At 53.7% G+C, this 21,791-nt stretch overlaps 1 protein-coding gene across 7 annotated transcripts in view; it reads right to left on the reverse strand.

The window, feature by feature from the left end:
• FARP2 (FERM, ARH/RhoGEF and pleckstrin domain protein 2) overlaps nucleotides 1-21,791 on the reverse strand; it is a 94,752-nt gene that overhangs the window by 43,907 nt on the left and 29,054 nt on the right. For all 7 annotated transcript variants that reach the window (XM_070069925.1, XM_070069924.1, XM_051829378.2 and 4 more), the window contains exons 3-8: nucleotides 15,085-15,189; nucleotides 14,529-14,571; nucleotides 12,852-12,930; nucleotides 10,623-10,720; nucleotides 6,186-6,300; nucleotides 1,524-1,671 (exon numbers count right to left, since the gene is read on the reverse strand). In XM_070069925.1, coding sequence (XP_069926026.1) covers nucleotides 1,524-1,671; nucleotides 6,186-6,300; nucleotides 10,623-10,720; nucleotides 12,852-12,930; nucleotides 14,529-14,571; nucleotides 15,085-15,189 — 588 coding nt within the window. The remainder of the gene's footprint in view (nucleotides 1-1,523; nucleotides 1,672-6,185; nucleotides 6,301-10,622; nucleotides 10,721-12,851; nucleotides 12,931-14,528; nucleotides 14,572-15,084; nucleotides 15,190-21,791) is intronic.

A 21,791-nucleotide genomic window follows, 5' to 3' on the forward strand; every position in this document is an offset into this window, starting at 1 on the left:
TACACGGGGGATGTTCAGTATACACTGGGGACACTCAGGACACAGGGGGACGCTCAGCATACATGGAGGACACTCAGGACACAGGGGGACGCTCAGCATACATGGAGGACACTCAGGACACAGGGGGACGCTCAGCATACATGGAGGACACTCAGGACACAGGGGGACGCTCAGTATACACAGGGGACATTCAGTATACACTTGGGGATGCTCAGGGCACAGGGGATGCTTAGGACGCAGGGGACGTTCCGTATACACTGGGGACACTCAGGACACAGGGGATGTTCAGTATACACGGGGAAAGCTCAGCACATGGGGGACACTCAGTATACACGGGAGACATTCAGTATACACTGGGGACACTCAGGACACAGGGGGACGCTCAGCATACATGGAGGACACTCAGGACACAGGGGGACACTCAGTATACACGGGAGACGTTCAGTATACACTTGGGGATGCTCAGGGCACAGGGGATGCTTAGGACACAGGGGGGTGCGTAGGACACAGGGGGACGCTCAGTATACACGGAGGACACTCAGTATACACTAGAGACACTCAGGACATCATGCAGAAAGCTGGATTATAAGAGAGACAGGACTTGAATTCAGGTACTTTGATATGGGTGTCCCAACCAAAGTGGTTTTTTCACCATCAGGCCAAATGCCCAGCCCACACTTCTAATCTATTCTACAAACTCCATGGTGACGGCTGCAGTGCAACACAGTTCACACCCACAATGTGGAGGATGCTCCCCGGAGAGGCCAGAGTCATAGCTGCAGACTGTAAGGGGTACCATCACTCAGTGAGCGGTGAGTAGGTGCTCGTGGCATTGGCTGGCAGCCCTGGGGGTCAGTGGGCAGCCCTGGGGGAGCAGTGGTCAGTGCTGGGGTCGGTGGGCAGCCCTGGGGCAGCAGTGGTCAGTGCTGGGGTTGGCGGGCAGCCCTGGGGCAGCAGTGGTCAGTGCTGGGGTTGGCGGGCAGCCCTGGGGCAGCAGTGGTCAGTGCTGGGGTTGGCGGGCAGCCCTGGGGCAGCAGTGGTCAGTGCTGGGGTTGGCGGGCAGCCCTGGGGCAGCAGTAGTCAGTGCTGGGGTCGGTGGGCAGCCCTGGGGCAGCAGTGGTCAGTGCTGGGGTCGGCGGGCAGCCCTGGGGCAGCAGTGGTCAATGCTGGGGTTGGCGGGCAGCCCTGGGGCAGCAGTGGTCAGTGCTGGGGTCGGCGGGCAGTCCTGGGGGAGCAGTGGTCAGCGCTGGGGTCGGTGGGCAGCCCTGGGGCAGCAGTGGTCAGTGCTGGGGTTGGTGGGCAGCCCTGGGATGAGCAGACAGTCCTGGGGTCATTGGGCAGTGCTGGGGTTGGCGGGCAGCCCTGCAGGGGCAGCTGGCTCCCAGGCAGTAAGGATAATACTGCTGATGGACAACAGCATGCATCAGACCTGCTAAACTCACCTTCCAAACCAACTCTGCAGTCATCAGAAAGAAAACTGAGCAACACAGATAAAAACATCTCCGGCCATCGCCCCAGCCTACCTGGAACACGAGGATGCCCATGTGGGAGACAGCCAGGTTAATCTTGGTCCCCTCCTTGTCGGAGGCCCTGTGAAATCTGATGCCGTACAGCTCCAGCTTTCGGGCGATCTCCAGCACCTGGAAGTCCGACTCTGCAGGCGTCTGGCCCCTGCGAGGAGGCAGTTTTGAGAGTGTCACTAAGAACTTCAGGTTTCTGAATAAACACATTAGAGATGTGATCAGGGAACCTAAACAAAACAGAACCAACCAACAGCCCACCTGGGGGGCCTTGTGCTCGGGGGGATCACAGATGAGCACACAGGCCAGGGTCTCCATGCCTCCCAGCACTGCTCCCCACCGTGACAAGGTTACACGCAAGGTGCAGTAGAGCTGAATGTCAGATCAGAGGGAAGGCCAGGACGGCACTAGCATCTCACTAGGCTCATCTTCACAGCACCCTTCCTACCACTAGGATGCAGTTCTATAAGAGTGGAATCGTGATGTCCAATAAAAATACCACTGCCAAACACCTGATCTCATCCACATAAAGGTGTCTCATGGTCGACTGGCGGGAAATGCCAAGTAGCTGTGATCCTGCCACCACACAGCCAGGCCGGTGAGGCCACATGCAGCTGCTGCGGGTGCCATCTGGGGCTGTGCTGTCAGGGCACCGTGCCCAGCACAGGAGCCCACACTGGAACCTTCCACTGAGGAAGCTGTGCCTTCGTCTCATTATAATTCCTGAGCTGAAGAGCCGCAGGACCAATCCAACTGTCTGGGTTATGCTGTACCATTCTCTCACTAAAATTTACACTTTATGAACATGATACAGACACCATTAACTTGTGCTTTAATAAATCATCGCCACCACGGGCAATGGGGAATGATCAGGACATAGGAGAGCGCTCAGGTGGGGTAAAACCACTTTCCAAGAAGCCTTAATTTGAACTTTGCCTATTTTGGTATTATTATTATTTCAAGATTTATTTACTTACATGTAAGTAATATTTATAAGTGTATTTACATATATTTAGTTATAAATATGTATTGTTTATTTACTTATTTGAAAGACAGAGAGACAGAGTCTTCTATCTGCTGGTTCACTCCCTAAATGTCCACAACAGCCAGAGCCAGGCCATACTAAAACCAGGAGCCAGGAACTTCTGAGTCTCCCATGTGGGTGCAGGGCCAAGCACTTGGGCCATCCTCTGTTGCTTTCCAAGGCCATAGCAGGGAGCTGGATGGGAAGTGGAGCAGCTGGGACTTGAATTGGCGTCCATATTGAATGCCAGTGTGTGTGTTGCAGTTGGTGGCTTTTCCTGCTATGCCTCAATGCTGGCCTCTTTGCCTATTTTTAAAGCTACCAGTGAACATGTTTTATCTGAGAGAGAGACAGACAGACGTACAGAGGGAGGGAGGGGAAAAGTAAGCACTCACTGCTTGCCACCCACTGGTTCACTCTCCAAATGCCTACAACAGCCTGGGCTGGGCCAGGAGCCAGGAGCCCCATCCAGGTCTCCCATGTGGGTGCCAGCACCCGCTGTCTCCCAGGGTCCACACTGGCGGGAAGCAGGAATCAGGAGTGGAACTGGGAACCGAAAGCAGCACTCCAGTGTGGAATGTGGACATGTCATCCACTAGTCAAATGCTCACTCCTGAATGCTGTTTTTTTTTTTTTTTTTAAGATTTATTTTTTGATTTGAAAGAGTTACAGAGAGAGGAAGAGTCAGAGTCAGAGAGAAAGAGAGAAAGAGAGAGAGAGGGGGGTGGGGGGGGATCTTCCATCTCCTGGCTCATTTCCCAGATGGCCGCAGCAGTCAGCGCTGGGCCAGGCCAAAGTCAGCAGCCAGGACCTTTATTTGGGTCTCCCACGTGAGTGCAGGGGCCCCAACACTTGGGTCCTCCTTTGCTGCTTGTCCTAGACCATCAGCAGGGAGCTGGATCAGAAGTGGAGCAGTCGCGGCCGGCGCCGCGGCTCACTAGGCTAATCCTCCGCCTAGCGGCGCCGGCACACCGGGTTCTAGTCCCGGTCGGGGCGCCGGATTCTGTCCCGGTTGCCCCTCTTCCAGGCCAGCCCTCTGCTGTGGCCCGGGAGTGCAGTGGAGGATGGCCCAGGTGCTTGGGCCCTGCACCCCATGGGAGACCAGGAGAAGCACCTGGCTCCTGGCTCCTGCCATCGGATCAGCGCGGTGCGCCGGCCGCATCGCGCTGGCCGCGGCGGCCATTGGAGGGTGAACCAACGGCAAAGGAAGACCTTTCTCTCTGTCTCTCTCTCTCTCACTGTCCACTCTGCCTGTCAAAATAAATAAATAAATAAATAAAAAAAAAAAAAAAAAAAAAGAAGTGGAGCAGTCGGGACTCTGGTGTCTCAGGTGGTGGCTTAGCTCAGTATGCCACAATGCTGACCCCACATTTTTAGATTTTTGTTTTCTATCTTACCTGAAAGACAGTGTGACAGAAACACAGAGAAAGAGATCATCCACCTGCTTGTTCATTTGCCAAGTGTTTGCAAGGGTTGGGCCAGACAAAAGCCAGGAGCTCAGAACTCCATGCAGGTCTCCCACGTGGGTAGCAGGGACCTGAGCACTCGCCATCACTGCCGCCTCCCAGGGTGTGCACTGCTGGGAAGCTGGATCAGAAGTGGAGTGCCAGGACTTGTAGCAGGCACTCCCCTGTGGGATGTGGGTGTCATCTGAGCTCAGTACCAAACGTGCCCCTGAGCATTCTAGAGACAAAGTCCGATCCCTGCAGAGCCAGCAAACGCTCAGAGGAGCCACAAAACTGGTGCTAAAGGACCAGAAACTGTATTCCTCAGGAAACCCAGGACACACTTCAGAGAAAAAACAAAGCTGTTTGTGAGAAGAGCAAGGCAATGCGTATTTGTACGGCAGCTCTGTAAGCCCACTTACGCCAGTAAACGCCAGGCACCTCCAGTTTTGGACAGCCAACTTTCAAATTCTTTTCTGCAATGTCAAAGGAGTAGTAGATTCCAGGGAACACAGTGTACGATCCTGCTCAGTCAGGACAATGTTTCCATCTTGCTGGAAATTTGCACTTGGGGCTGGTGCTGTGATATAGCAGGTAAAGTCGCCCACCTGTGGCAATGGCTTCCCATTTGGGTGCCAGTTTGAGACTTGTCTGCTCCACTTCCGATCCAGCTCTCTGCTATGGCCTGGAAAGCAGTGAAAGATGGGGCAAGTGCTTGGGCCCCTCCCCACATGGGAGACCCAGAGGAAGCTCCTGGCTTCTGATCAGCTCAGCTCTGGCTGTTGTAGCCACTTGGGGAGTGAACCAGCAGATGAAGATTCATTCTCTCTCTCTCTCTCTCTCTTTCTCTCTCTAACTCTGCCTTTCAAACAAATAAATACATCTGTGAAAAAAGAAAGAAGAATTTACACTGGGGCCAGTGTTGTGGCTCAGGGAGAGAAGGCACCACCTGTGACACTGGCACCCCGTATCAGAGTGTCAGTCTGAGTTCTCGCTGCTCTGCTTCTGATCCAGGTCCCTGATAATGCACCTGCAAAAGCAGAGGAAGATGGCCCAAGAACTTGGGGCTCTGATACCCATGTGGGAGACCCAGAAGCAGCTCCTGGCTTCAGCCTGGTCTAGACCCAGCCGATGTGGCCCTATGGCATATGAACCAGTGGACGGAAGACCTCTCTCTCTGAGTTCCAAATAAAAAATGAATCTCGAGAAAACAAAAAACTACACACAGAATGTTTACAAGAAATAAAGGATGTGTAACCACTTTTGATGACTGCGCAGACAATGTCAGCACATTAGCACCGAGGGGTCAAAAGGCAGCTGAGCTCGCTGCTTCCCGGCTCAGGCAGAATCCAGTTTCACCCTGTATAAAGCAGATGCCTGCCTGTCAGAGCTTAGAACACACACACGCAGGAGCCACGCATGCACAACGCTCAGCACACCTGGACACCCAGGAACACACGTGAACACAGGGCAGGCGCCATGCTGTGCTGTCACTTCTTCACCTCACTGCAGCACATGCGCACCTGGGTTCTGCCTGGAAACCGCCCCCCCCCCCCCCCATGCTCCTGACTGCTCAGGCCCAGGGCTGCCTCCTCCTGAGCTCTCCCGGGTGTGATCCGAGCCACCCTCCTGGCTGCCAGGTCCATACTGCCTATGTGCCACTGCTCTGTCCAGCCTTCCAGACCCAACTGCCCAGGGGGATGGGGGAGGGCTATCCAGCCCCGCTCTGTTGTCTCAGCAGTGAGGGACTTGTCCCCATGCCTGGAACAAACCCTGCCAGCAACCATCTCTGCTGCGACAGGCACGTGGCTGAGGCACCCACATCTGTGGCTCAGCCTCGTGCGCAGCCCAGCCACGGCACTCTCCCTCATGGCTGCCAGTAGCATGCAGCAGCACCCAGGGCGCAGAAGCCAAACCACCAAGTGTGAGCACACGGCTGTAGCTCAGTGCCCCACGGCCCACCAGTGGATGCCGCTGGCTGTTCCTCCACGAGGTGTGGTGGCCTCCCTGGGAGGATGCCGGCCAGCACACCTGGGGACGCAGCAGCTCCCAGGCCTGCACCCTGGGCCGAGGTGGCAGCTGTGCACCTGCAGTGCACCGGGCAGACCCTGCAGGGGCCTCTCCCACGGCTGCCTGTGTTTCCACGCTGCTGAGCCACCGTGAGGAACGGCGTGCCAAGAGCACGTGGACACTTACGTGTGCTTCCGATGCAGTTCCAGAATCTTGTCGAGGCAGCGGCCCTGGCTGGGCAGGTACTCGCTGGCCTTCAGGTGCTCTCGGGCCAGGGTTTCGTCGCAATCTCCAATCTCAGCTGTGGTGAGAGGACACGGTCAGCCATTCCAGTTCTTAACTGAAGTGAACCACAAGCATCTGCACATGCAAATGCATACATGAGAAGTAAAAAAATCCTAAATCTGTAGTAAAACAGTCCTAGAAACTTTTTTGTACTTCATTTTTCCAAGTATTTTATGCTGTTAAAGGCAAATGCAGCAGCCAAAGATGACTCCTTTGACTCTCAACGCCAGGACTCTGATGTGCAGCGCCAGACAGCTGACCGCTGAGCCCCAAGTTCAATGTGAGAATTCATTATTTCTCTGAATCATGACTTACACAAAAATTGTTCAAGATTGGCCGGCGCCGCGGCTCACTAGGCTAATCCTCCGCCTTGCGGCGCCGGCACACCGGGTTCTAGTCCCGGTCGGGGCGCCGGATTCTGTCCCGGTTGCCCCTCTTCCAGGCCAGCTCTCTGCTGTGGCCAGGGAGTGCAGTGGAGGATGGCCCAAGTGCTTGGGCCCTGCACCCCATGGGAGACCAGGAAAAGCACCTGGCTCCTGGCTCCTGCCATTGGATCAGCGCGGTGCGCCGGCCGCAGCGCTCCGGCCGCAGCGGCCATTGGAGGGTGAACCAACTGCAAAGGAAGACCTTTCTCTCTGTCTCTCTCTCTCACTGTCCACTCTGCCTGTCAAAAAAAAAAAAAAAAAAAAAAAAAATTGTTCAAGATTATCCTAACCAGAGTAATGTATTTTCAATCATTTTTTCCTTCTAGACTTCTCAAATTTTTTTCTTTAAAAAAAATCTTTATTTTATTTGAAAGACAATTACAGAGAAGCAGAGCGAACCATCTGCTGGTTCACTCCCCAAACAGCTGCAATGCCCAGGTTGAGCCATGGCCAACGCCAGGAGCTCCAACCAGGTCTCCCATGTGGGAGGCAGAGGCCCAAGCACTTAGGCCTCCCTGGCAAACTAGCAGGGAGCCGAATCAGAAGTGGAGCACCAGGGACTCGAACCAGAGGTCATTTGGGATGCTGGTGTCACAGGTGGTGGCTGGTAACCCGTTGACTCCCAGAATTCTCCGATTTCTTGAGAAATCATGATTCTCTCTAATTTCAAGTTACAAGACAGCAGTGAAGCCCAGGAACCCTAAGCAATACACCTGTTACTTTTGTCTCACGCACAGTGCAGACACCTTCCCTGCTTGGAACCACTGCAGACGGGTGGCCCACAGGCCGCCCTGGCAGGGAGCGTGTCCACAGCACCGAGGACCTTCCTGCCACAGAGGGACTGTGCTGAGCAGGCCTGTCTGAGCGGCAGCTTCCAAAGTGAGACTGGGTCGGTCCCACTAAGCCACGCTGCACGACCGAGCCACCACTCCCAAGAAGGCACTGGCAAGGCCTGTGTCCACCTGAGACATCTTGGGCCAGAGGGAAAGAGACTGAAGACAAGCCCCGCCATGTGGGATGGTGAAGCTGCAAACTCTGCTGTCTGCTGAGGGCTGGGAACAGACCAAGGAAACCAGCAACGGCCGCACACTCACGGATCCCTCCTGTGCCGAGACTGCCTGCATGGCGCTCTCCTTGTCCAAGTTCTAGACATGAGATCTCCCTGGGAGCACCTGGCCCAGTCCAGTCCAGAAGCAACGTGCACGCCTCCCAGAGTATGCTGACGGCTGGCGGCTGTGCGAGGTCTGCCCCTCTCCCCTGGCCTCCACGAGCCCTCTCCTAGCTGTGCGTCCTCATGCACTTCTGAACCGCCTCCTGCTCCCCATAAGACACTGGGGAAACGCTTTCTATCTCCTAGTTAATGCTTACCAGCCAGGAGGGCTGTGACTGCCACTGAAGGAGGCCCCGTTCAGGCCAAGGTGGCACCCAGCTGCAGCTGTGCTGTGGGTACCGGCTCTCCCGGTGGAGACGACTGGCGGAGGAGCTCCATTTACACATGTACCCCTTCCCTGAGCAGGCACACCAACCACGTACACACACACTTTACACATGTACCCCTTCTCTGACCAAGCACGCCAACCACGTACACACACACTTCACACATGTACCCCTTCTCTGACCAAGCACGCCAACCACGTACACACACACTTTACACATGTACCCCTTCCCTGACCAAGCACACCAACCATGTACACACACACTTCACACATGTACCCCTTCTCTGACCAAGCACGCCAACCACGTACACACACACTTTACACATGTACCCCTTCCCTGACCAAGCACACCAACCATGTACACACACACTTCACACATGTACCCCTTCTCTGACCAAGCACACCAACCACGTACACACACACTTTACACATGTACCCCTTCCCTGACCAAGCACACCAACCACGTACACACACACTTTACACATGTACCCCTTCCCTGACCAAGCACACCAACCACGTACACACACACTTCACACATGTACCCCTTCCCTGACCAAGCACACCAACCATGTACACACACAGTTCACACATGTACCCCTTCCCTGAGCAGGCACACCAACCATGTACACACACACTTCACACATGTACCCCTTCCCTGACCAAGCACACCAACCACGTACACACACACTTTACACATGTACCCCTTCCCTGACCAAGCACACCAACCATGTACACACACACTTTACACATGTACCCCTTCCCTGACCAGGCACACCAACCACGTACACACACACTTTACACATGTACCCCTTCCCTGACCAGGCACACCAACCACGTACACACACACTTTACACATGTACCCCTTCCCTGAGCAGGCACACCAACCATGTACACACACACTTCACACATGTACCCCTTCCCTGACCAAGCACACCAACCACGTACACACACACTTTACACATGTACCCCTTCCCTGACCAAGCACACCAACCACGTACACACACACTTCACACATGTACCCCTTCCCTGACCAAGCACACCAACCATGTACACACACACTTTACACATGTACCCCTTCTCTGACCAAGCACACCAACCACGTACACACACACTTTACACATGTACCCCTTCCCTGAGCAGGCACACCAACCACGTACACACACACTTCACACATGTACCCCTTCCCTGACCAAGCACACCAACCATGTACACACACACTTTACACATGTACCCCTTCCCTGACCAAGCACACCAACCATGTACACACACACTTTACACATGTACCCCTTCCCTGACCAAGCACACCAACCACGTACACACACACTTTACACATGTACCCCTTCCCTGAGCAGGCACACCAACCACGTACACACACACTTTACACATGTACCCCTTCCCTGACCAAGCACACCAACCATGTACACACACACTTCACACATGTACCCCTTCCCTGACCAAGCACACCAACCATGTACACACACACTTTACACATGTACCCCTTCCCTGACCAAGCACACCAACCACGTACACACACACTTTACACATGTACCCCTTCCCTGACCAAGCACACCAACCATGTACACACACACTTCACACATGTACCCCTTCCCTGAGCAGGCACACCAACCACGTACGCACACACTTTACACATGTACCCCTTCCCTGAGCAGGCACACCAACCACGTACGCACACACTTCACACATGTACCCCTTCCCTGAGCAGGCACACCAACCACGTACGCACACACTTCACACATGTACCCCTTCCCTGAGCAGGCACACCAACCATGTACACACACTTTACACATGTACCCGTTCCCTGACCAAGCACACCAACCATGTACACACACTTTACACATGTACCCCTTCCCTGACCAAGCACACCAACCATGTACACACACTTTACACATGTACCCCTTCCCTGACCAAGCACACCAACCATGTACACACACACTTTACACATGTACCCCTTCCCTGAGCAGGCACACCAACCACGTACACACACACTTTACACATGTACCCGTTCCCTGAGCAGGCACACCAACCATGTACACACACTTTACACATGTACCCCTTCCCTGAGCAGGCACACCAACCACGTACACACACACTTTACACATGTACCCCTTCCCTGACCAAGCACACCAACCATGTACACACACTTTACACATGTACCCGTTCCCTGACCAAGCACACCAACCATGTACACACACACTTTACACATGTACCCCTTCCCTGAGCAGGCACACCAACCACGTACACACACTTTACACATGTACCCCTTCCCTGAGCAGGCACACCAACCATGTACACACACACTTCACACATGTACCACTTCCCTGAGCAGGCACACCAACCACGTACGCACACACTTTACACACACGCTCCTGGTCTCACCAGGCGCACCGACCGTGCACACGCATCAGTGGGCAACCCGAGCAGCCCCCTGGTGCTGGCGCAGGGGAGGAGGTACTAACACTGCAGAAGGTGGGATGTGAGGAGAGCTGCGGTGGTGTCGGCACAGACCAGACGCTCCTCCAGGAGGTCCCTCTTGAGCTGCAGGGCAAATAAGTACCTAGGAGGGGTCAGAACAAGCAAAGGTCAGCTCTGGAGGTTCTGCAGGTGTCTCTGCAGCCCAGCTAACGGTGGGCAAGTGCGAGGCCCTCAGGAAAGGGGCAGTCACAGAGGACCTTTTCCGCCAGTGGTCCCTCAGGTCAGGCGACCGAGTCAGCTCCTCAGAGCAGCCAGGAGAGGCTCGGGGCGAGCCATGCCAGGGAGCCCTGCAGTGCTGTGGGAGCCTGTTCTCTCCTGGGACTTGCTACACACAAAGCCACTCTCCATTTTGGATAAAACAACTTAAGATGTGGCTAGAATCTGAGAAACAGGCGCCTGGAGCACCCTGCTGAGTGTGCTCCGAGAACGAAGCTGACAATATTCATGTGTTCGCTGACTCTAACAAACGACCACTGAGCCTGCCGTGGCAGGGGCTGCTCCTGAGGCGGAAACACAACGGCCCTCAGCAGAACGGGCACTCACACAAGCTGTGAAAGTTCACTACATTCTCTTAGAACTGGAGACAGGCAAACCCTTCGACTCGGTGACGCCCCTTCTGTGAGCGTTTCCTGCTCCTGTGCAGCCTCTGCAGGACTGAGAGGGAGAAACTGGACGCAGCAGAGGTGCGCGCTGACAGGAGTGGTTCCAGCCGCACGTGCGGGCACGGGCATCCACAGCGCGCCGCCCAGTGGGGAACCGCCCAGACGCCGTGGGAGCGGACAGGGCCGGGAACGCTTCTTATTCTCCATAAAGAAACGCTTATCACAAACACGCAGTTTTTAAAAACTAAAAAAGGGACCCCTATGCATTAATGAGGGGGGGGGACAGAGAACCAAAACTGACCTCCTAGAGTTCATGCCAGAACTCAGACCCAGGACCCTGATGGAGCACTGTCTGCTACCCTCCAGCTGTAGGCCACAGACACACATCCCAGTAAACATCAGGAGCCGAGTAACTGCCACTCCCGAGACACCTCTGTGAGCTTTGGGGTCGGCTGGTCAGCCTGCAAGGACGGGGGGCTGAGCTGACGTGCTCCCGGCAGCTGGCAGTCCATGGCCTTGGAGAGGGGTGCTGGCGTGCTCACAGCATCTGTGAGCCCAGCTTCTGCCCCACTGTGCGCCACAGTCCCAAACTCACACCTGGCCTTGCCTTCTACCCTGCTTCTCTGTTCTTCATTATTTATAAACCTGATACACGCTCAAGGATTAAAAATGCAAGGGAAAAAAAACTTCACAATCGTGGCCTAGAAAAAACATCATTCCCTGTTGCTGCAAAGCCTGGCTCTACTACAAAGAGCATGAGATGGGCCGGCGGTGGAGCAGCAGGTTATGCCATAGTCTGCGGTGCTGGCATGCCATATGGGCGCCAGGTGGAGTCCTGGCTGCTCCACTTATGATCCAGCTCCCTGCTATGGCCTGGAAAAGCAGTGGAAGGTGGTCCAGGTGCTTGGGCCCCTGCACCCATGTGAGAGAGCTAGAAGAAACTCCTGGCTCCTGGCTTCGGCCTTGCCTAGCCCCGGCCATTGTGGCCATTTGGGGAATAAACCGGTGCATGGAAGATATCTTTAACTCTTTCAAATAAATAAAATATTTAAAAACAAAAATAAACAAAATAAAAAGCACAAGAGAAGCTTCCTGGCCTTTGCTGCTGGTGCTGGGGGACCTGGATGTGGGACGTTCCCAAGCACACATCTGTGCTCACGTAGAGAATGCTGGGTCAGCCCCTCCATTCACGAGAAGAGTGTGTACTTATCTGACAGACAGACTCAGACAGCAGGCGCTCCTGTCCACTACCTCACTCCTGGCAACGCCCACGAAGGCTGTGGCTGGCCAGGGCCACACCCAGGCACTCTGACGTGGGAGAGGTTTAACCGCCCCTTCCTTTCTTTCTCCTGTGGATTTCACCCTGACACAGCCATGGAGACTGGAAAGCAACCGCCGGCAGCACCGCCCACCCTCCACGGGCAGCAGCGCAGTCACGCAGAGTGCAGAGGCACCATCAGCACAGACACTGGACTTTAAAGAAGTGACCGTTTCCGGGCGGAGGTGGAGTGCTATGGACACCGTGATTGCACAGGGGCCTGCAGCCATTCTCCTGGCGGGGACACCAGGCTTGCCCGTCTTTGTGGGAGTCAGTCCAGGACTAGCCTTTACCTCGTGTACTCTTCTTGCAGCTGACCAGGGTCCGGTGGGAAAAACTTCACAGCCAGGCGAAGCACCGTGTTCTTTGGCCCTACAGGAAGAAAATTTCAGACTTCGTAAATCAGGGCCGTCTCTGATTCATTCTCTTTGCCCTGTGCTAGAGCAAATCTTCCCAGATGAGATGCTAAGGAAATGCCCAGGCTGTGGCCCTGAAGGTCGGCCATACACGGGCACACTCAGACAGACTTCAGATTTGCACAAAGCAGACAGTACTCAAGGAAACCTTAAAAACAAGTAGAAAATTGCACATTAAAATTTTAAAATATATTCCTGTTTACTTTTATTTTTTAAGGATTTAGTTATTTATTTGAAATGTAGAGTTTCAAGGTTGGGGGCAGAGGGAGAGAAGAGGAGGAGAGGGAGGGAGGGAGGGAAGGAGAGAAAGGGAGAAGGATAGGAGTAGGAGAGAGAAAAAGAAATTGTCCATCCGTTGGTTCACTCCCCAGATGTCTGCCACAGCCAGGACTGGGGCAGGTTGAATTCAGGAGCCTCTTCCAGTTCTCCCACATGGGTGCAGGGGCCTAGAGACTTGGGCCATCTTGCATTGCTTTCCCAGGCAATAGCAGGGAGCTGGATCGGGAGTGGAACAGCTAGGACAGGGACCAGCACCCTAGTGGGATGCCAGCAATGGAGGAGGCAGCTTAACCTGCTATACTACAACACCAGCCCCACTGTTTATATTTTAGGATTAGAAATGATCAGCAAAAAGTTAAGGAATTTGTGGTAGTAGTAATAGTAGTAGTAGTAAAAACATACTATTTTTGAAACCCTCATACACTTTAAAAAGCAAAATGCTATCCTTACTTACTATACTGACTGAAACAACTTCCACCACAAAGAAAATAGGAGCTCTCATGCCGTGGGCCAGGGCAGCCTAAACAGCCAGGGAATGTTAGTGCGTAACAGAGCAACCTCCAGCCTCTTCTCACCGTGTGGTGATTCAGACGAGTGGACTTTAGCCTGCAAAACTACTCCCAATAAGAACTAAAATACATTACCGTATGCTCTACTCCCCCAAATTTAATAAGGAAACTAACTTACTGGTGTTTTCATAATTACAGAACAGTACTATTAAAATGCTGCTTAAAAGAGGAATCTCATCATCAGGACTGAGCCTGCATACTTATTTTTGCATGTTGGTCAAAATTAAGAGGCCCTCCTACAGCGTATCCTGTTACTTCCAGGTCTGAGGCAAGTCACCTGGAACCATCTCAGGTAAACCTGTTGCTCGGGCCAGCGCTGTGGCATAGTGCCACGTGGGCACTGGTTCGAGTCCTGGCTGCTCCACTTCCAGCCCAGCTCCCTGCTAATGTGCCTGGGAAAGCAGTAGAAGATGGCCCAAGTGCGTAGGACTCTGTTCCAATGTGGGAGACCTGGAAGAAGCTCCTGGCTCCTGGCTTTATCTTGGCCCAGCTCTGGCTGTTGCGGCCATTTGGGGAGTGAACGAGCTGATCGAGATCTCTCTCTCTCTCTCTCTCTCTGTGCCCATGCCCCACACTGTATCTGCCGGAGGTGACGACTTCGCTGCTGTCCGCAGTGGTGGCAGTGAGCATGGGATATGCCTTGAACTCAGCCTCTCAGAACAAAGCTCCTGAGTGACCAGAGGCGGAAGGGTGAGCACGGACTTACTTCGCACTTGCCTGGCGAAGGGCTTCGTGGGCTCCAGCCAGATCTAAAGGGGGTGAACAGGAGAGATGAAGTCCGTTAAGCAGCGTCTCCAACAACAAGTGCAAAAATCACCCTCCTCTCCCACGAAAGTCTAATGCTGACACACCAACCACAGGAGAGGGCTTCTGCATAAAGGGGCCGCCCGTGTCTGTGGCAGACACCACTCGCCATGCCGGCACGGTGTCTGAACCAGCAGGCGGAAGCAGGGTTCTTTAAATCAGCTTCTTCGATAAATAAATTCAGTTTGCTCCAGGTCCACTTTCAGTGAGGACATGCAAGACGCACTCAAGGTTGTTTTTGCAACTCAGGAGGAAAGGGTGTGCTTGGTCACGTTCGAACCGACAGCAAGGTCTGGGCCGGGGGTGGAGGGCACGGTGACTCGGCCAGGGGTGGGGCAGCGTGGCGGTGGTGGTGAATCCAGGCGCAGCTCTGACGACAGAGGTGGTCTGGGCACACGAGCACCACAGTTCTCTCGACAGACGGACAGCCTGCTTCCAGAACCACCCAAGGCACATACCCAGCAGCACTGGACGCGCTGAAACTCTAACCCGAAGTAGTCGCTCTCTATCAGGTTCAAGCGCGTCCACACCTGGGTCAGCAAGGTCTGGCCGTCACACTTGGGCTGTAGGAGAGGACGAGAGAGGCACGGATTCACGAAAGCGGTGGCAGGGGCTGCTTCCCACCCACAAAGGCTTCACTCCGCCTTCCAGGGTGCAAGGATTCACAAATGGTCTCAAGGCAAGGAAATGAAACTGATACCAAAGGGCCAGCGCTACACAGTGCAACAGGTAAAGCTACCGCCTGCGACGCCAGCACCCCACATTGGCGCTGGTCAGTTCCCAGGGGTTCCACTTCCTCTCCAGATCCCTGCTAATGGTGTGGGAAAAGCAGCAATGCTAAGTATCTGGGCCCCTGCCACCCACATGGGAGACTGAGATGAAGCTCCTGGCTTCAGCCTGGCCCAGGCCTGGCTGCTGCAGACATCTGGGGAGTGAACCAGTGGATGGAAGACCTCTCTGTCTCTCCATCTAACTGACTTTTAAACAAATACACCTTTAAAAAAGACTCATACCAAAACAATGCTCAGTTTTATATTTTCACTCATATTTCTTTGTACTTTTAGACTACAGAAACTGCATTTAGTTTCAGTAAACATTTTATCAAATAATTCGAACATTTACTGAAAGGCCTGGTCTCTCAGCCACTGGTTTCATGACAGCTCAGTGAACCGTTATTTACAAACGTCTCCCAAGATCTCCCTACTGCCAGGGAGGAATACACGTATGTAATACATGATGTATGTATGTATACCACCATCTTTCCCACGATGCCGTTTAAAGATACCTGATTTTCAGTGTTTTTGACCTTACTCACCAAAACCATTTCCCACAGGCTCACTCTTAGAAGTGTGTATCAGTGCCCGTGACCCAGACCACTGCTCGTGAAGTCACCACAGCCCGTGACCCGGGCCACTGCTCACGATGTCACCACTGCCCGTGACCCGGGCCACTGCTCACGATGTCACCACTGTCCGTGACCCGGGCCACTGCTCACGATGTCACCACAGCCCGTGACCCGGGCCACTGCTCGTGAAGTCACCACTGCCCGTGACCCGGGCCACTGCTCACGATGTCACCACTGCCTGTGACCCGGGCCACTGCTCACGATGTCACCACAGCCCGTGACCCGGGCCACTGCTCACGATGTCACCACAGCCCGTGACCCGGGCCACTGCTCACGATGTCACCACAGCCCGTGACCCGGGCCACTGCTCACGATGTCACCACAGCCCGTGACCCGGGCCACTGCTCACGATGTCACCACAGCCCGTGACCCGGGCCACTGCTCACGATGTCACCACAGCCCGTGACCCGGGCCACTGCTCACGATGTCACCACAGCCCGTGACCCGGGCCACTGCTCACGATGTCACCACAGCCCGTGACCCGGGCCACTGCTCACGATGTCACCACAGCCCGTGACCCGGGCCACTGCTCATGATGTCACCACCAGCTTTGTTTTCGGGTCACTTATGCCTTTCACATGCCCTTTCTGCCCTCCCACATCTCCCGTTCTTAAAATTCCCTTTCTGCTGGAAAGCACAGGAATCCTGCACTGGCTCTCTCACTGGTGCTCAACAAGTGCACTGGATGCGCCCCGGACTTGGAAGGCCCAGAGCGCTGAAGCCACGGCTGCCGCCAGGACGTGAGGCCTTGTGCTCGGCAGCAGCTCCTGGGCGGTGCTTCCCGCACAGGCTGGGGGAGCAGCAGCAAGAACGCAACAAACGAAACAGCCCGCAGCTCCCAGCGCACGTCCTCCCCGAGCTCAGACACAAAGCACATTGTTGGAAACCCACAGCGATGAAGGCACACGAGACTCTGTCTGGATGGCATTGGGGCGGAAGTGAGGCCCACAAAGGCCTCCTTTATTCTCTGTCTGCAGGCTGTGGGCAGCTCCTTCACGGCTCTGTCCCTCCTGGGCCCACTTGCAGCTCCTCGCCCAGGCACAGCTGCTCCACGCCTTCCCTGGAACAAGCTGAGCCCAGCTTTCCTTTTAGAACAGCGCACTTGACGCCCAAAGCCACCGAGAAAACTCACAGGCCACAGAAGCGCAGGAAGTCACCTGGGCGTGGCAGGGCCTCCCCTCAGCCCCCCGGACTCCGGATGTCCTGCGCCGAGGCTGCGGTTCCACACTCGGAGCTCCTGCCCCACACAGGAGAAGGTGTGGCTGCATGCCTGTTCTCAGGCAAGAGAGCCACGGGGAGCTCCGCAGGCACCACGGTCATTTCCACCGCAAGACCCGGGCAACCCAGAGCTCACGGGTCTGTGTCCGTGTTCATTCTACAGCAGCTTCTCTTCCAGCTGCTCCAGGCAACTCAAGACCCCTGCGCTGGAGCCTGCTGGCAGGGCTGGCAGACAGCTCTTCGCCCAGAGGCTGCTCGCCCTGGCCAAGGGCTTTCCGTCGTCTTGCTGCCATGTGTGGGAGCAGCCCCGTACCAGCAACACCGTAGAGACTGCCTCCCTCATCACCCAGAGTCTGTGGCTTCTCGGGGTATGGTCTCTCTCTGACAATGTGCCTGGGAAGGCAGCAGTGACAGTCCAAGTACTTGGGACCCTGGCAGCTTCAGGCCATGGCTACCTAAAACCCCCCTTTTTTTTTTTTTTTTTTTGACAGGCAGAGTGGACAGTGAGAGAGAGAGAGAGAGAGAGAAAGGTCTTCCTTTGCCGTTGGTTCACCCTCCAATGGCCGCCGCAGCCGGCGCACTGCGCTGATCTGTCAGGAGCCAGGTGCTTCTCCTGGTCTCCCATGGGGTGGAGGGCCCAAGCACCTGGGCCATCCTCCACTGCACTCCCTGGCCACAGCAGAGAGCTGGCCTGGAAGAGGGGCAACCGGGACAGAATCCGGCGCCCCAACTGGGACTAGAACCCGGTGTGCCGGCGCCGCTAGGCGGAGGATTAGCCTAGTGACCCGTGGCGCCGGCCTAAAAAACCCTTTGTCTCTGGCCTCACTGCTACCTACTGTTTCTGTCTTTAAGTCCCCAGTGAATGCTCTGGGGACTGGCACTGGTGTAGCAGTTAAGCCACCGCCTGGGATGCCAGCATCCCCATGGGAGCGTCTGGGTTCAAGGCCCAGCTCTGCTCTTCACTCCGGCTTCTTCCTAAAGCACACTCTGTGAGGCAGCAGGTGGCCCAAGTACTTGGGTCCCTGTCACCCTTCTAGGAGATCCGGATTGAGTGCCCGGCTCTTGGTTTTGCCCTGGCCCAGCTCCAGCTGTTGTGGGAATTTGGGGAGTGAACCAGCAGATAGAAGCTCTGTACCTTTCAAATAATTAAATAAAAATTGTGACAGTTACACTCAGCAGTCCTGGGTTTGTTCCGTCATCCTCCGTGGATTCCTGTGCTTGGGCTGCTCCAGGGTGGTCTCTCTGAGGCCGGCAGTGCGTGGTACACACCCACCTGTTTCAGCAGTTTTCCCACTGAACCGGCTTTAGAAAAAGCAATTGGCCTGGAAGTGCAAGGGCCTACTTGGAGCCTCTCCAGTGTGTTCTGCTGATCTGCACACACGTGCATCTCCCCAGCACGGCCACACTGTGGCCATCTGTGCAGCTTGAAGGTCTGGTAAGGGACAGTGTCAAGCTCCCAACATGCTTCTCTTCCTGAGACTGTTCTTGGCTATCCTTTGCATTTCCACATAATCTGATCAGCTTATCAATTCATGCAAAACAGCCAGCCAAGATTCTGATGGGCGGCCGCATGTCAAGTCTAGCGGGCGAGGCGTGTTGCCACCTTAGCCTGTAGAGGGCGAGGCGTGTTGCCACCTTAGCCTGTAGAGGGCGTGGAGTGTTGCCACCTTAGCCTGTAGAGGGCGTGGAGTGTTGCCACCTTAACCTGGAGAGTTTGTGGAGTGTTGCCACCTTAACCTGTAGAAGGTGTGGCGTCTTGCCACCTTAACCTGTAGAGGGTGTGGTGTATTGCCACCTTAACATGTAGAGGAAGCTGGCGCCGTGGCTCACTAGGCTAATCCTCTACCTTGCGGCGCCGGCACACGGGGTTCTAGTCCCAGTTGGGGCACCAGATTCTGTCCCGGTTGCCCCTCTTCCAGGCCAGCTCTCTGCTGTGGCCCGGGAGTGCAGTGGAGGATGGCCCAAGTGCTTGGGCCCTCCACCCCATGGGAGACCAGGAGAAGCACCTGGCTCCTGCCATCGGATCAGCGCAGTGCGCCGGCCGCAGTGCGCCGGCTGCGGCGGCCATTGGAGGGTGAACCAACAGCAAAGGAAGACCTTTCTCTCTCTCTCTCACTGTCCACTCTGCCTGTCAAAAACAAACAAACAAAAACATGTAGAAGGCATGGTGTGTTGCCACCTTAACCTGTAGAGGGTGTGGCGTGTTGCCACCTTAACCTGTAGAGGGTGTGGAGTGTTGCCACCTTAACCTGTAGAAGGTGTGGCGTGTTGCCACCTTAGCCTGTAGAGGGTGTGGCGTGTTGCCACCTTAACCTGTAGAGGGTGTGGCGTGTTGCCACCTTAGCCTGTAGAGGGTGTGGCGTGTTGCCACCTTAATGCATTAGTTTCTGATCCATGAGCACTGCCTGTCGTTCCATTTATTTAATCGTTTCTGGTTTCTTTCTTTTTCTACCTTTTATTTAATGAATACAAATTTCATGCATTTCTTAAGTACAATTTTAGGAATATAGTGATTCTTCCCACAATGCCTGCCCTCCCACCCCCATTCCCATCCCTCTTCTTCCTCCATTTCCAGTCTTATTTCATAGTAAGATCTATTTTCAGTTAACTTTATGCACAGAAGATTATGTCTATAGTAAGTAAAGAGTTCATTAATTTGTAAGATAAAAGAAAGAAAAAAGCAAAAGAAAAATTCAAAAAGGAGGAGGATGAAACTGTTTCTCAACGGTCAAGACAAGGACTGTTCAAAGTCATTGCATCTTGAAGTTAATTTCACTTTTTTTTTTTTTTTTAGGAAATAATTAACTTTAAATAAGCACCCAAGAGTGATTCATCTCTTGGGAGCACTTAGACGTAACCGTAGCTTATTAGACATAAGCATATCCCTCACTTACTACATTAGGAGAAAGCAAGTCTTTGGGAACAAGTTTCATCATTAATTAAAGAAGCATCTAAGAAAACAAGCAGTGGAGTTGGACACTTTGGCCCAACTAGAATTTATGAGACGTAAGTATATCCTCCACTTAATCCACTAAAATGGAATAAATCTCTGAAAACAAGTTTTATTGCTAACTCTCCTAATACAACTCTTTGAGGACAGAGGTTCTGCATGGGAGGCTAGTGCACAGTGACTCCTGCTGTTAATTTAACAATTAACACTCGTATGTATGACCACCCAGGGCTCTAGACATGAGCTGCCTAGGCTATGAACCCTTTTGAATCCACAAACTCCATCAGTATTTAGATAAGACCATCAACAAAGTGGAAGGTCTCTCCTCCCTTCAGGAAAAAGAACATTCTTTTTTGTTGACCACTTTGAAAACTTTTCACTGGAGTCTCACCCACAGAGGTCCTTCATGTAGGACAGTTTTTGCCACAGCGTCTTGGCTTTCCGTGCCTGAAATGCTCTCATTCTTTCAACAGTTTCATGGTTTGCAGTGCTTAAGTTTTGAGATTATGTGTTACACTATTACCTCTATGCCATAGTACTGGCCCCTTTGATGTTTTTAAGTGGACTAGTTTTCTTAATTTCATTTTAGGATTATTCATTGCTAGTATCTAGAATTAAATTGATCTTTGTATATTGACTTTGAAAGTTCTTATTAGTTCCAGCAGCTTGGGCTTCTCAGGTGGACCCCTCGAGACTTCCCGTACGTAGATGACACCGTCTCACACACAAGCCTCACCTCTCCTCTCCAATGAAGATGCCTGTTTCCCTTCTCCCCTAACTCCCTGATTGGATGAACTTCTAAACTTTACTTAGCTATTGAAAAATGACCTTTAAATTTCTATTTGAAAGGCAGAGTGACAGAGCTCTTCCATTTGCTGGGTCATTCCCACACGGCTGCACTGACCAAAGCTGGGTCAGGCCGACACCAGGAGCTCCATCTGGGTCTCCCACGTGAGTGTCAAGGGTCGAAGCATTAGGAGGTCATGACCTCTGCTTTCCCAAGCACATTAGCAGGGAGCTGGACGAGAGGCGGAGCAGCCGGGAGCTCTGATATGGGTGCCAGGATTTTACGTGGTAGCTTAACCTGCTGTGCCTCAGTGTTGGGCCCCTGCTTATTCATTGTAATTTTACTTGAAAGCAGACAGAGAGACAGAAAGAGAGCTCCGGTCTCCTGTTCAGTCCTCAGAGGCCCACAATGGCCAGTGCTGGGCCAGGCTGAAGCCAGGAGACTGGAGCTCTGTGCAGGTCTCCCACGTTGGTGACAAGGACCCAAGTACTTGAGCCATCACTCGCTACCTCCCAGGGTGCGCAAGAATCAGAAGCAGAGCTGGTGTGTGAGCCCAGGTGTGGGGTAGGACGGAGGAACCAAGTGGCATCTCAGCCACAGTGCCAAATGCCACCTGGGGGAGGTCTGAAAAACTCTTTGTACTTTCTCAAGAGTAAGACAGAGCTAGTAAAAAGGCTAATAAGTGAGGATCAAATGAAATAAAACCACGAAGTGTTTTAGAATGCGGTACACACTCAGTATTGGCCACTAGGAGTATGTAAGAAGCATATCTGAAAGAAACAATCCAGAAAGTCTGACAATAAAA

The sequence above is a fragment of the Oryctolagus cuniculus genome, chromosome 3 (assembly GCF_964237555.1).
Source record: "Oryctolagus cuniculus chromosome 3, mOryCun1.1, whole genome shotgun sequence".
NCBI classification, from domain to species: Eukaryota; Metazoa; Chordata; class Mammalia; order Lagomorpha; family Leporidae; genus Oryctolagus; species Oryctolagus cuniculus.